This window comes from Diadema antillarum, unplaced genomic scaffold, assembly GCF_040938485.1.
Source record: "Diadema antillarum isolate AM-2024a unplaced genomic scaffold, OU_Dant_1.0 scf00000029, whole genome shotgun sequence".
NCBI classification, from domain to species: domain Eukaryota; kingdom Metazoa; phylum Echinodermata; class Echinoidea; order Diadematoida; family Diadematidae; genus Diadema; species Diadema antillarum.
In genome coordinates this window covers 2905336-2920851 of record NW_027270918.1, presented here as the reverse complement: position 1 = coordinate 2920851, position 15516 = coordinate 2905336, and the positions used below count along the sequence as shown (strand labels likewise).

The window sequence follows — 15516 nt, the reverse complement described above, 5'->3', positions numbered from 1 at the left end:
AAAAGTTGGTAGGCTGGTTCAGGGCGATTTAGAGTTCGGCATATAGATACACTGTTTGCATTTCAAGCTCTATAATTATGTCGTTCGCAGCACATCACCGTTACATAGACCTACATCTTTTTTTTTTTTTTTTTTGGTTTTTTGTTAAGAAGATTCCGAAATGTAGAGATAACTTATCATTGAAACGTACTTTTACAGAACGATTTGATTTTGATACTCTTCCCCCGTAATGAATGCTAATTTTTATAGCATGTCTCAAAGTGAGCACACATAGCATAATCATAATACAATACGATGGTGGCAAAGGTATGGACAGTACAATTTATACTTTGAAAAGCTGAATCAGAGCTTTAACAAGAACATGCATTCAGGTCTATTGAACAGCTAACTATCTATCAAAAATGTTGTTCTATTTCGAACTACATGTATTTCGAAGAAATAATTCGTTCTAATTCGAGTATTGAAAGGAAATCTAAGACATGATGCATTTTCTAAAATTGGAACTAAAGGTATGATATTTTGCAATAAAGCAGCAAAATTGAACGGGTGAAAACTCGCTTCAAATGCATCAAAAATTAAATTGTGAATTAATTGGATTAGAGTGCAAAAGAACATGTTTCAAATTCAAGCACAAAATATTTTTATTTCTGGACATTCCCCAAAATAATGCGAAATTGATTCGGAAGCGCATGAAGAAAATGAGCATACAGCAGAATTACTCTTAGTTGCTTACCCTCTTCAGGTACTTATTTACACCAGTAATTATATGCAGTGATTTGTAGTGAAATTTTCTGAACCTGGTAGACAGAGTACATTTGAACGGAAGAAAATTGATACTTCATTTTCATATCTACATTAGTTACATTCATGCCGTTCATTGAGAAGTCATATGCCTCACTAATAGCGTTTGTACTTGTAGTATATATTTCTAAACCACTGCAGCGGAATCTAATATGAATGATGATTTTTGTGCCTATCACGCCATCAATCCGTGTACAGTCAGTCAGAACTACTCCACAAGTCAATACATGTAATACCCTTGAGGTATAGATTGCCACTTCCCGCCTCGCCCACTTTTCTACAAACCCCTCTAATGTCTTTTTAAGTATTCAATATCGGTTTTTATCTTTCCTGTCATCTATGCCTACAACGAACTCTATGTGGACCCTTCTCCTCTCTTTTGCTTTCTCATTTTCAGCCAGTCCGCCATTGTTAGTCACCAGACAAATTCTACCGGGTGAAAACACGGAAACCGCCGAAATAGGTAAGACGGTACAGTCTCATTTGCACCTTTCATTGAGGAAAGTAGCCAGACTTCATTTTTGGTAAATTAAAGATGGTTTCGAGACCATTAGCTTGGCTATATAGAACTTGGACACTAAGCCCACTCGCCCTCAAGTCCAGGGGCCTGTTTCACTAAGCTTTAAAATCAATTCTATGTTCAGTTCAAATGCTCTTTCATGTCTTTGGAACAACTTTGGGATCAGTCAGTCCCAGAAGTTAGGAACTGTTTCACGAAGCCATTTGAAAGCAATATCTTGCGCCCAACCTTACCACGTTCTAGAATACATCTTTAATGCCTATGTATATTCTTTCCAGCAAGATATGATCTCAATAAGTCCCACCTTTGGGTTCACCATTTGGCTCGATATCGTTTCCATGAGAGTGAAGGAGGGTATGGGATACGTCCTGTTGCATATATAAGAGTTGAGATCACACAATATAAGTTAGAGTACTCGAATAGATAAAATTCTCTGGATACTCATTTCTGATTGGCTAATACCTGATTTACACTTCATTTTCTGACTTATGCTTGATTGCATCTTACTGTCGAACAGGATCCAGGCGCTTTTGCCGTCTGTTCAATGACATTTGACATTTTAACCCACTCAGGACTAGCATTCAAAAACGCCGATGACATTATGTACACTGTCTGCGCGCCATTGGTAATGACAGTGTTGATTTTAAAGAGGAGAAACGTTTCCCGCTGGGTCAGCGTTGCCCTTTACTCGTGTCGATCCCGTAAGAACCGGAGCAGAATACATGTGTCAGATCATATCGCTCTAGCTACACGAGTAGGCAGAGTTACTGTGTTACGTCGGTACTATGTTACTATGGGGGAGACTGTGCGTATGCGACATCAGAAGAGATCAAAATTTCCAGTGTGCATTTAAAGTGCAATGCTACATCATTTTAATATATACCAAAAAATATGATATAATAATTATGTGGATTGAGTGAATGTAGCAACATTATTAGAAAGAATCAGTAAAATTTGAGGAAGATCGGACAATCCGTTCTTAAAGTACTAGTACCTACTTTTTAAAGTTCCAGTTCCGCCATCGCTGGATGAGAAGACTACTACAGTTCGTGACGTCACTGCAGGGCAACGATATAAAGAACAATATGAAGAAAATTCAACAATTTTTTTTTCTAGTATAATGAAAGAGCAATTTACTTATACCTCTCAAAGGAAGCAGGGGGATGACATTTACCCACTTGTCAGTAACAATTCGAGGAAACGTGTGCTTTTCATGAAAAATGAAATTTTGTGGACTTGTCAATTATTGTCGCTGTCCTGCACAAAGACGTCAAGCAATATTGTAATCTTCTCATCCAGCGATAGCCGCACCGAAATTTTAACAATTCATAACTTTGGGACGGATTATGCGATTTTCTTCAATCATTCACTGATGTGTTTTAGTAATATTACTGCATTCACTCAATCCTCATAATATATATTTCAATATCATTTCTCTTTGTTATGTAAAGGAAAATAAAAAGAATACAAGTGGAATAATTGAAGTTTAACCCTTTGAAGACTAAGCCCAAGCATACTCAGGCAGGCGTTTATGGGAAATATATGTTAAAGCAAAATCAGCTCGTCCTCAATGGGTTAAGCAAAATTAGAGTTAGGATAAAAGAATTTTTAAGTTTCACGTGTCAATACACTGTATTATCAATCACATGCTGTGATGATATCATCGCACACTTGTTCCTTATTGACCTGCAAAGTGCAGACAAATCTTCATAAAATGTTCTTAATTGACGTGAAACAGAAGAAAACCTTAGAAGTCCATCATACCTTTGCTGTCGTGCAGCAAAGGTGACAGTGACTGGAAACAAGGCTCATTTTTCCTAAATTATTTACAAAACACATGATTTATGCTTTTGTACTCGAATGAATAGAAGAGCTGAAGACATAATCAGCATCAAATTCAAGAGGACGAGTATAATTCTTGGTCTAAGAGTTAACCAGGCTTGGACACTTGCAGTCTTATGATACAAAATCCAAGTGTATTATGCTAAAACTCACAGCAGCTGCAGAGACATTTCTTCCATTGCAAGGATTACTTGAGTCCCAGATATCTGAAGTAAATTTGATATTTGATATTTATTTATTTCTGCAATTTCATGGCAAACGAAATATACAAATACATTTTTCTTTTGTACAAATCATAGGATTTTTGAAGAATAATTAATAAACTTGATTACAAAATATTGACAATTATTTAATACAAATTACACGGTACATTGATAATAACGAAAAATAATTTAAAGGAACAATCTAAGGGGAGCAATAATTGCAGAAAAAGGCTGTATCCTATAAGCTTACACTTGAGAGCGGAAACAGCCCAGTTGACAATGGGGGTAGGAACTAATGAAATATTGCATATAATTATGCTGCATTTAGTTAAAGACCTCTGTCGTAAAGGCAAGCATTTCACAAAGTGTATGATTATTCATACAAGGGAGAACTATAGAACGAAAGCAATAGTCATTGGAAGTTAGAGAAACTGAACAAATCAGAGAATTATTTGAAATTATCTTAACTGGCGAGTAGACTCTTTGACACAATACGCTGGCGCCATCTAGCATTAAAGGGGACTCATGAGGCCAACCATTCGTAAAAGTTTGCCAATGACGTAAAAAGTTGTCTCAGTTAAGGCAATTAACTCCATTGAAGCAGAAGAAGAGAGATGACGAACTTCAGGTTACAGGGATGCTAGCCAAGTGAGCAGGAGTTAAGTAGTAGCTATGAGTGAGTACGTATCTAGCAACTCTCGGAATAACAGAGAAAACGCCCTTCAAGACAAGCGTTCCCATGATACCTCGACGTCTCTTCATCTCTGTATAGCCACGAGCTGTGATTCTATATTTCCGCGTACCTTCCTGTATGGACGGGGCGGATTGTTCGTAGGGATTCGGAATCGCGATCAATTGTGACACTGAACTGCTCCTCTGAGGGTTGCGATCTTCTCGGGATCCAAAGGCCAATTTGGCGAGGAAATTAACAATTGCTGGTTCTACTTTTATTCCTATCTTTCCTTTCCCTGCCAACGCTGTCTTTTATGAAGAGACAAATCCCCTACAGGAGCCTTCCAATGCTCCTATATGATGACAGCGTGGTACGAACACCCTTCCGTGCCGCAGTGGACGTGCCAGTATACGCTTTGTACATTGAGCATGTTTAGTCTGGGTCTTGCTCTCATTTTCACAGAACGAAATACAAATAGCATTTTGACTCAGAGTGAGAGAAGAAAAAGGCAGACTCCATTCAATAATCAAATATATGCTATAGCGCCAAAAAGCTCAAAAATATAGACTTTACACGCGCTCCATTTCAACATTTGTTCAAGCATCATGTAGGTCTACTTAATTTACATTTTACAGTTACATAAATACATTTGATTAAATTGGGTAATACAATTTATCTTTATCCCCAAGACGAAACGCATTCAGGGAAAGTGCGCTCATTTCCCTTCCCAGCCATGGCGATATCACTCTTTTCTGTTATACTTTGGGGGCTGTGGGACCATGCTCTCTAGTACTTTCTTCACACATGTCCCTCGAGTTAAGAAGCCCTTGTTTTTACACATGAGTTTAATGTTTTGTAAACGATCAGACGTACAAATAAACGTAGACTTTTTAAAGTCAGCTGCGCGCGGAATCCGCACGCCCAGGTATGATTCCCTTAATCGTGCCAAGGCGTTGTCTTCTTAACCCCCACGCTCCCACGGGAACGCGCGTTCCCACTGGGCGTTGAATGCTGTCAGCACAGAGCGGGTTAAATCCGACAGACACCCGGACCTGATTCCGTCTGTCACCGGGAACCACTAGAAGGATCAGGGGTAAATCCGGGCTCCCACTGTTGGTCCTCTTGTATCAGACCACAGCTATTTGAGGAATGGAACACCTCAGTCTGTATGTGGGCATTCTGTGTAAGAGGATTCTTTTAAAGGAGCAAATTTGCCGCCATATGTTTTAGTTTCCCTGAACTATTTCGTTATTACATAAACGCGCTTGAATTACAACATAATCCCGTCTATTTGCCAGTTTCTCTTCAGACTTTGAATGTGGTCACTTTCTTAAATTGAAAACTGAAGCTTTAGGTCCTATGCAAACTCTTACGGTGAAGTCAATTTTCCCACAGATATACATTTCAAGGGATTTCCTTTTCACCAGAAATTTGTAATGTATATCATTGTTTTAAACGTTGCGATTAATCATAAATGGTGACCTGATGAAGTGCTGTTGCGTGTAAATCCACGGACATTCTGAATCTCCCATTGCATCAAGGACTTGTATGTGCATCGCTATCGCAAGATGCAGTCTTATACCTTTCATTTAGTCTATAGGTAGTTCTTGCCTGTACATTAATCAAAGGCTATAAAGGAGTTGATCTTTTCTTCGTCAGCAAGCAATCATTAAGTAAGCAGTATATTAACTACTGTGTAGGATCGATTTTAATCAACCCGTATTAGTCCTTCGTAGGCAACTCATAAGTCATATTAAGTGCCGCATATAATATTTAATAGCTTTGATAATGCTACCGACGTCGTGTTGGCTGCAATGACGAAGTTGCCGAGCTGATAGATAATCATGTGAATGGCGCCACTCGTGAAGTGATATTGCAGGGTCTCCTGTACAGGGAGTCGCCACTGTACGCGAACACCTTTAATGGGACGCATCGGACCACACTGGGAAGAAAAAAAGTGGAGGATGTTAAAACTTTAAATCCTTTGTTTTTCCTTTCTCTAGCAAATATTCTACACTAATTCTTATAATATTCTGGTTTGCAGCATCAATTGATACGTAACAGTCTCTGGGAGGATGTAGATGTGTATTCGACAACAATGTCGGTGTTTATGTGCTGCGTGGAATAGTCTTATCCTTCTGCACACTGTACATCTCAGGAAAAGATCTGCCTCCATGATAGCCAGAGCCGGATGCATGTGTCGGTGGTTCACAGTCCATGTGTCAAAAGCGAGTCCGCTCTGCCCAAATTTTAGCAGGTTTCATACCCATTCTCATCAATCACACAGCACAAGGTTCTCAAAATTCACTTACCGTTCGCTGTTTTCGACGAACCCGAGGCAAAGTGGCATTGAATAGCTTACCAAGTTGTTATGATTTCATGAAAAGGTAGTTATTTATTTTATAAACAGTTTCAGATTAGAAATGCGTATTAGCAGTGGTTTGACCTTTATTTATGTTGACCTTTATTCTTGAGTTTCAAGCCACTATTGGAGGGGTGTGAATGTCGCTATGATCAGGGAGGCAAAAATGGCACCGCCCCGGGGCATTTTCATAGTCACTCTCTTTAAGTTTGATCAGATTGACACGACGAAAGTGCGTTCACTGGCTCTATACTCGACTCAAGGCAGAGATGACGGTTAAGGAGGGGACCAAGTTCAGAATGAAGAACCTTCAGGAACCAATCCTTAAAGCAGTTGACTATATACGTGTTGCAGTTGCCGCACAGAGATTAAAACAACTGCAAAACAAGCTCTGCGCAATCTACTTTGCACCTGTTGAGTCTAGTGTTTGATACTTTCATGAAAGTTAGAGTCATATTACAGAAATGTGCAACAAAATTTTCCAGTCGTTTGTCACTCTTTGATTTGCTCTTTGTTTTGTCAAAGAAAGAACAATATTGTGGTATCCTCCTAGTGGATATTGGACGTTTTCGAATTGCTACTGTGCACACACTGTTCCCACACCATGTGACACAGTGTATCAACGGTATCCATACTAAGTAAATATATCACAGAATGTATCTATCTTCCGTTTGAACATTTTGCATGTCGCAACAAATACGGCACCATATGCCACGCCCCTTTAGCTCCTTTCCTGATTACCTCCGAGATATCAATCCTTATAATGGGCACAACATTTGAAGAGTTTGATGTTAAAACGAGAAAACTCCATTAAAGCTGCTAAGCAGCAGAGAAAAGTGGTGAGAAAATATGGGATTTTTTTCATCATAACTTTAAGAATATTCCTCTTTATGTTACAGGTGAAGCATAGCTGGAAAGGTTTTATTGTGCTCAATGTGATGATGGGCGTACTTTAATTCTTTTTTTTAAAGGCACTTAGCCCATTTTGCGATCGAACTCTTCATCCAGTAATGATGAAAATTGCAGAGGGAGAATGCGACTTTTGACGACAATCTCGTCACCTTCTTTTTACCACCAGAAGAGAGTTTATCGTGCGAGACAGAGAGGCGTCAAGCGCTCGAAGAGATCGAGAGATCGCCGACTTCAGGCATCTTCGTCCCACAGTGTACGACCACGGGAGACTATCGGGCGGCCCAGTGCCACGAGCAGGCCCAATACTGCTGGTGTGTCTACGTGGACACAGGTAGGCCCATACCGGGCACTTCGGCCAAGTCCTCTACAAAGGAGGACTGCAGCCCACTCGCTACTTCCAGAGGCCCGTTGACTCCACGGGAGTTTGTAGGTAAGTCACACACACTCACTTACGTATAACTCTTCTCTTTTCCAATCGTTTCCATGTTGTCAAAGTGGAATTACATCATCTAGCTATGGCCCACTATGTGTTCCAATGATAAATCGTCGTTAAATGGGCCCATGTTTGCTATGAGGAGGTATACATTCCTACATTGCATGTTGTCGGCAAATTTGTCAAAATATATTTTATCCCTAGTTCAGGGAAAGGGCAACGTGGGGTGAGCTAGCTGGCTCTGTTGCCATGGCAAACTGCATCCCTTCGTAACATGAAGGCCAGAGCTGAAGTTTGATCATTTCCTTACGATTCCCCCGCTGAATTGCGGTTCGGCCTTTCGCCCTGCGTTAATGTTGCGTTGCCTATTGAGGCAATTAGTGACAACTAATAGTCATCGGCTTTCAATTTATTTTCACATGCTATCTTTGTCAATCACATGCTATCTTTGTTAAAAAGCATGTAGCATAGAATTCTCATATGAAACACAATGAGTAAGAAAAGACAGACAGACAGAAAGGCAGATATGTACAGAGACGCAATGTGATTGAAACACGGAAATAAAGAGGGGGGTGTTGATAATACGTTTCTGTTGATTCAAGTGGTCTACGTGACATTTAGCACATTGCGACCACTGCACTGACAGGCTGTCGTGAACGTTAAAAAAGGCAATGAGTTACCGATACCGACAGTTGAATGCTGCTACTTCTGATATCGATATAAAATTATACACTAAATTCTTAGGCAAAGAATCTTTACAAGCATACTGTTCTGCAAGAGCATTTGATGCATTTGGAATGAAATCTTTAAATATTTGCGTGAAGATGCACCTTCGATTTTGACTTGAAAGCGATCGTGACTCTGATGGCATCTATCGATATGCCACAAGAAAGTTGAGTGAAAGTGAAAGAAAGTGAGTTTTATTTATGAAAATTGTTGATATGAAACATGAAGTGAGGGAAAAGCACATCCCTTTTGCAAACGTCACGAAATTTTGTATTATCAAAGAATATTGTCTCCCGACATCATGTTGGAAATTTTATGGTAATACACCTCAGTTAAAAAAAAAAAAAAAAAATGAAAAACTAACCTCATGTCACTCGAGAATACGTTTCACTTTTGTACCGAGAACCCGAATAACGGTTGAATTTTGTTCGGCGTTCGAATAAATTCACTGGAAATTGTAGTATTGTTTCCCCCTCCGTCATAAAGGAGTTTCCAATTTTTAATTCTGAGGAAGGTCTGAATTACTTACCTCTACAATATACCAGATTATGAAAGGAATCTAATTTTAAGAGTTGCAAAAGGGACACACGAACTTTAGCACCTCTTACTTAGAATTTTGTCTCGTTTATTTGCCTCATCTTTCACAGAAAGTATCAAAAACCCAACACACGCTCCGGGCTTCCGCTTCAACTCTCGCTCCATTTATAGCTTTTCATACCATGTATTCCTAATTCAATTGATCAAAGTATTATCCTTTACGCGAGCAAAAACAACAACAAACAATATTATCAACGAAACAAACAACGCATCCTGTCCAATAGAACAAAGTGGCAAATATTTTTCGGATTTCAGGTTATAGTATAGTTCGAGGTTTTCTGAGAGAAGTTCAGCCGAGAGCACGTTCCTGTGCGAACTCTCACGGCAGAAAAAATGTTAGTGTTACTTTCGACTGTGACAACTTGGTCCTTTCAAAACTATTCTTTCCGTAATTCTGGGACAAACTTGTTTCTACAAACCAGATGTTTAGAATATCTCTTATCCGTGAATAGCCAGATGTATTGTTAATGATGCATGTCTAGCATCGTATCGATAAATCATCTAAACATTGTCGCCATCACAGCTCTTAAACGTAACATTTTAGCGAGACACCTTAATCTGTTGTCTTACATGTGCAGGCATTTTCAGGCATGAGACTATTTAAAAATTTCTTGGGATCGACGCATTTTTCACATGATTTCACGTCAGCGACCCAGTAAGCCAGTAAATGTTATCCGAAGACAAACATTCTTACTTAAAATAAACCTGGTAGTCTCCGCCGGCGCTTTTTTGTTTGTTTCTTCATCTTTGTCCACCTTTTCGTCAGCACGCACTAATCAAACTTCAACAATTGAACAATTGAATTCGATTGCAATGACATATTTCACACATCCTGTCGAAACCTCGAGAAAATTTGGCAGCCGGGGATAGCACCCAAATAACAGTCTGCCAACATTCCGGAAAAAAAAAGAGAAAAACTTTGTCGGCTGCGTTTCTATGACACCATTGCAGCATCCGAAGTCACCTCACACGCCCTCACGTCACCTGAAACTGAAAGCGAGATCTTCAGAGTAAATACACACATTGTAATTCATCAAGACTTTAGCCACCTTCCACGGATCTCTTTTACAAACAAGACTTTGGAAAAATTTGTGGAGTCTGGGGAAATCGCAGATGAGATAACTGTGGGCTTTTGTAGCTTTGGTTTGTGTTTTTTGTTTTTGTTGAAGACGGGAGGAAATCGGGATTTTGTTTTGAGTGTAAATGCATGTTGAATGAATGGCAAGATGAAAGACAGTGTGAGGACGAAGTATGCTTCTTATGTCGTGATATCGGAGAGCTCATGTTTGGTGGAACTAATTTAGAGCGTGCGAAACGAGACCAGTCTTCATTTGCAAGTACACCCTCCATCGAGAGGGCTAAAACACACAAGTGACGATGTTATTCAAAATATGTCTCGATCTAGGAAAAATGGGAACTTTTTTTTTCTTTTTTAATCCACCTTTTCTACGTTTCGTCTTCCGTTGTTTCCCCATTCTTGACAAAGCACTGCACATACAAGATTGGTCTCATTTTAGATGGTAGCGTTACTTATAGTCCATGATGATGTTGGCCTGATACGCTAACCTTTTAAGTTATGATTGACGCTGTTAGGCTGATGATGGTATATGTATTTTAATTTTGTGACACTGAAACTTTGTATTTGAACGCTTCGAACTTCATTATCGAAATATGAGCATTCCTAGTTTGTTAGTTACAATGTTTATTACCATTGTTGAGATCGAAAAGAAAGTGAGAGGGATAAAGAAACAGCAAAGTAATAAAAAAAAAACATTGTCATGTAGTTACACATCACGTTACGTGCTTTAAAGGTCGAGCCTTGTCCGAAGAAATCAGTCCGATATTAAGACTCGAATACTCCTTATAAGCGGGGTTCCCACTATCACGATTGGCGCCACGATTGAAATCGTGGTCTTAATCGTGCAGCAAGCGTGATGGTCTTATCAGATTGTATCAGATCTCAAGGTCAATCGTGGCAATCGCGTTAATCGTAGGAAAATTTTGGACGGTTCAAAAATTTTCTACGATTAACACGATTAGTTTTTGATCGTGATCATCGCATCAGATCGTCTAGGATCGTATCCAGACGCAGCGAATCTCTTCTAATCGTGCTTCTAAATCGTGTTGATCGGGATCGACTTTGTCACTTCACTTCCGCTTATTATTATTATTATTATTTGCCCATTTGCCCTTATTTTACACATAAATTGATTTATTTTGTATTCTGATAGGTGGTAGCCTGCATCTTTAGATTATTATTTCCAAACGGTAAATTGTATGACGGTGTGGGGTTTAATTGTCGTAATTTTTAAGGTACATTATCAAAATCATTTTTTTAATGGTTTCATAAAATGGAAGATGTATTACAGATTTTCAGATGTTTTCATACATTATGTTAATGATGTTTTCATTAATGAGTTGCTATTACCATTATACAGACACACAAAACAGGATATGGGATAACTTTTGTAACGAAAACAAAAAATGAGCAAAAATAAAATGGCAATTGTATGTCTGCACGTATTGACTAACGTCAGTACAAAGATGAGAATACTTTAATGAATCGTGCTTGAATGGGTACATATCAAAGGCAAATGGTTAATTTTTAAAAATATATTACAGAGTATTTCTTTTTGGGGGTGCAGTATCCTGCTGTTTGTGTATTGTACATAGTAATTAAGAGTTGTTGTTTCATCAGCCATCGTTTGACCCCTTTACATCTATTTTGACACTTTTCAATGTCTTTTTTTTTGTATGTTTTGTAGAGCATAATTTTAGAGGAAAATTGTTATTTTCAACTCTCATTATTACTGCAAATGTAAAAGTGACCATTGTCGTGGATGTGAGATCACTCGTATGATTATGACAATGAAGATCACTCTTATTATTTTTCACAGTTAGTTATTCAATAAGTGTAGCAATATACCCCTACGAAATAATTTTGCGTAAACCTCCTTTTTTGTTTAAAAGCGACATCATTTTGTTTAGGGAGTCACTTTACTGTTGTGTGTGTGTATCAGTTATGTTAAACATTGTGAAGTAAAACACTATCAAAATCAAGCCGAATAAACCAAACTTTTAATAACCAATGAGATAACGACATTTTGAAATAAAAAGGCATATGATACATACACTTTGCGAATATGAAATCGAACACAAGGAATACTATCCATTCGGCAAACTTTCTTATATCGAGCGTATATAACACATAATATTATGTTACATAACATTTAAAATGATCCCATCCTCTTTCCTAGCTTCCATTTCATCATATAATTATTTTCTTCATGTATTGGAGAGAAAGGTCATTTTGTCTTGCCGTGGTTTTTTTTTTTTTTTTGCCTGGGGAAGAGGGGCAATCATCTGATCTTATACATTTGGGTTCGTTATTTCATTTCTTTTTTTTTGTGAAGGGGGACGGGGACCATGTCGATTTAATAATCTATTAATTTCTTTACGTTTACTATTAGACGAGGGAATATCTGAGGTTATGGCTGGCCTGGGTGCTGCTTTCTCTCTGATAACATAATCGTCATTAGCAATACTGCAAAGGTTACGTTGTCATCATCGTCAACTTGTCAAGCCTTGCCATCATCAATGGCTGTGGATAAAATTAATAGGCCTAATCACTCTTCATAATCTAAGGGAAACAATGAAATCCATCGTCAGCCGGACTATAATATTCCCATTCGGGTCCAATCGGGCCTTAAATGGGGGTCGCTTCTGATCCCGATCGTAAAAGATATCGTATCTTATCTCAGCAGCCCGTATTGGTTCGCGGTATTCGTATTAGAACGTATCAGTACGTTGCTGCACGTACCAGATCGGGGATCCTGATCGTAATGGTCATGTTAGATCGGTACCAATCGTGAACTCAATCAGGGCAATCCTGTCGGATCGTATTTGAACGGCAGACCAGATCGTGACAGATCGTATCGCTTGAAATAGACCAATCGTGACCATATCGCAGCTAAGCGTACCAACACGTATTGACTCGCATAACCTCGTATCCAAACGTGAAATTTCAGACGAGTTCAACAAATTTTCCACGATCAGTTACGAATGTCCAATCGTGGCGTTCGCAATGGATCGCACGATAGTGGGAACCCCGCTATAGCCAAAATCGTGTTCTAATTGCTGTCGTGCGGCGTCATATAGTTGCCAGAGTAGAAAGACAAGGGGAAAATAGGAACTCCCGAATTCTTGCAGGGCGGTGTTGACTACGATGGAGCTTGGTGTCAACTCGCAGGTGCAAAACACCTGTACGGCGTCACCGAGAACCGAGGGCTCGGGTTGCCGGATTCTTCTTACCCCCCTGAGGAAGCAGAGAGGGGGAGAAAAGTGGAGCAGCGGCTATTGTAAGGTTGGCCTACTTCTGCCAGTGAAAATATCCTTATTGTGCCACTGTGGTGTCGTGTTTTGTACCATGGACCTGGTTGCCCACTCTGTTACACAACTGCAGAAATAGAAATAGAGAAAAGGAAAGCTAGAAGGAGAAGGAGAAATACAAATGTACATACAGACAGAAAAGGAGTACTGTTTGAAAATTCTTGCAATGTGTGAGAATTGGGTTTTCTGAGATTGGGCGGGAGTGACTGTTCTTAAAACGCTCATTGTTGTGACTGGAAAGGGGTCCCGGCTGGGGGATTCGTATTCAATCATGTATCAGTCACCTATTCACCTGTATTCCAATTTTCCTGCAACGTAATATCACCAGCCTATGTGTACATGTCGGCTGAAGAAAGTTAAAGGAAGGAAAGACCGTCTACAAGTGTGCTGTATCGATAATGCGTGAAATAGAGAGATACCACTCGTGCTAACTTTGATCTGTGATCTTTTGGACTTGTCATCAAAAAGATAATGTTACCAGTATGGTAATTCATTCCTTCACATCGCTAATCTGACACTATTCTGATAAGGTACACTGCTTACTCTTCTTTCTAAAAGAAGCCAAAAGCCTGACTGGAAGGGAAATATGAACTGTCAATTACTGGTACAAGTGTATTTGTTTCTTCTACTCGCTTTCTACTTTCACCACTGCAGTGCAACCTGTATACTTCTGCTTCTTCTGCTACCCATGCTATCACTACTATTTCGTCATTTGCTGCTTCCTTTTTTTTTTTAGACTTGCACACCTTTTACTCCAAATACTTTGTCCTGCTATTTTGTGATACTGAGGAGTAGCTTTGGGGTTCAATGCCCCAAATCGCTCGCGGATGAGATCAAACAAGGGACCGAGTATGTGATGCCTCAAGGAAAGTGCATCGTGTTCATATTTCAGGAAGTATCACTGCTGTGGCCTGGGTGATCGGGAATCTCAATTCACTCTCATGGGTCGACTCAAATGACCTCATACACTCCTAGGCCTATTTTCGAGGGAGATAATATCTATTGACCGCGCGGTAATTGCACATAATTGTTCGCGGTTTCGTCAAGTAAAACTTTTCATTCAAAAGACAAAAACAACAACAAACCCTATTTGTTGGATTGGTTCTTACTATAGGCGTTTCATGATCCGTGTCTCAAGAATAGTCATCTTTCCCCTGCGTGGTGCCGCTGCTTGGCAGTATAATGGCCACTTGTGTATCATAACACCCTCATCTGCTCCCAAAGGAGTGCTGCGGCTTTGACTTCTTTCGAAAAATCAACTGTCGGTTGTGGTGGAAAAGATTCGCAATTACGCCTATCTAAATAATCCCCGCTGATTCTGATACAGCGCTTGCTGCTGGCCCTTTTCCTCCGGAACATGTGTGTACATTTAGCCTGTGGTCTACGGGCAGCCATCAACTCTGACCAAGGAGCTCGAAGAGGTTGGAAGTCTATTATAGCATTTATTGCAAGGAAGGGGAAAAAGAGAGAAATGAAATGTTATGATAAATCTCTCTTTGATGAATCAGCGTAGTAGTTCCGGTTGTTCAGAGAGAACAATTATGTGCCTTCGGCTGTCCTCAGCAAACTGACATGAACAAATGCTTTCTAGTTTCAGTCGCCGGTAAACAGTGAATTTATGAAAGTAAAACGACTCTTGTCGCTCTTTTCCGGAACTATATATAATCTATGTTTCATTTCATGCTCGATGCGTACAATCGCCACTGGTGAAATCATATCAAATGTTCTTAGCTTCTTGAAGTCGTTAACTTTTTTTGTCTCCAATGTTGATAACTGTTTTGCGTCGAATTACTCAAGACGATTATGATAAATATTCAGCATGTTGAAATATTGCGTGGCTGCATCATTTTAGCTAAACCCTCTCACAAAACTCTATTTTTTTTTTTCCAAATGGCCTAAATATACTCCCTGCTGGTAGCATGTATGGTGTGGCATCACAATTTTTAGTATAGATAATAATAATTATGTAGTGGGCAAAGTTTACGCTAAATTCCGTGTTCTTTGTGACAGTGGATGTCTTCTGGATTTATTGTATATAAAAAAATGCCACCTTTTCAA

General features: G+C 39.3%; 1 protein-coding gene across 9 annotated transcripts in view; it reads left to right on the top strand.

The window, feature by feature from the left end:
* Positions 1–15516, top strand: part of LOC139738059 (SPARC-related modular calcium-binding protein 1-like) — a 42627-nt gene that overhangs the window by 15721 nt on the left and 11390 nt on the right. For 7 of the 9 annotated variants that reach the window (XM_071648745.1, XM_071648779.1, XM_071648775.1 and 4 more), the window contains 2 exons: positions 1199–1264; positions 7480–7743. In XM_071648745.1, coding sequence (XP_071504846.1) covers positions 1199–1264; positions 7480–7743 — 330 coding nt within the window. The remainder of the gene's footprint in view (positions 1–1198; positions 1265–7479; positions 7744–15516) is intronic. The other 2 variants (XM_071648751.1, XM_071648731.1) reach the window with 1 other exon arrangement.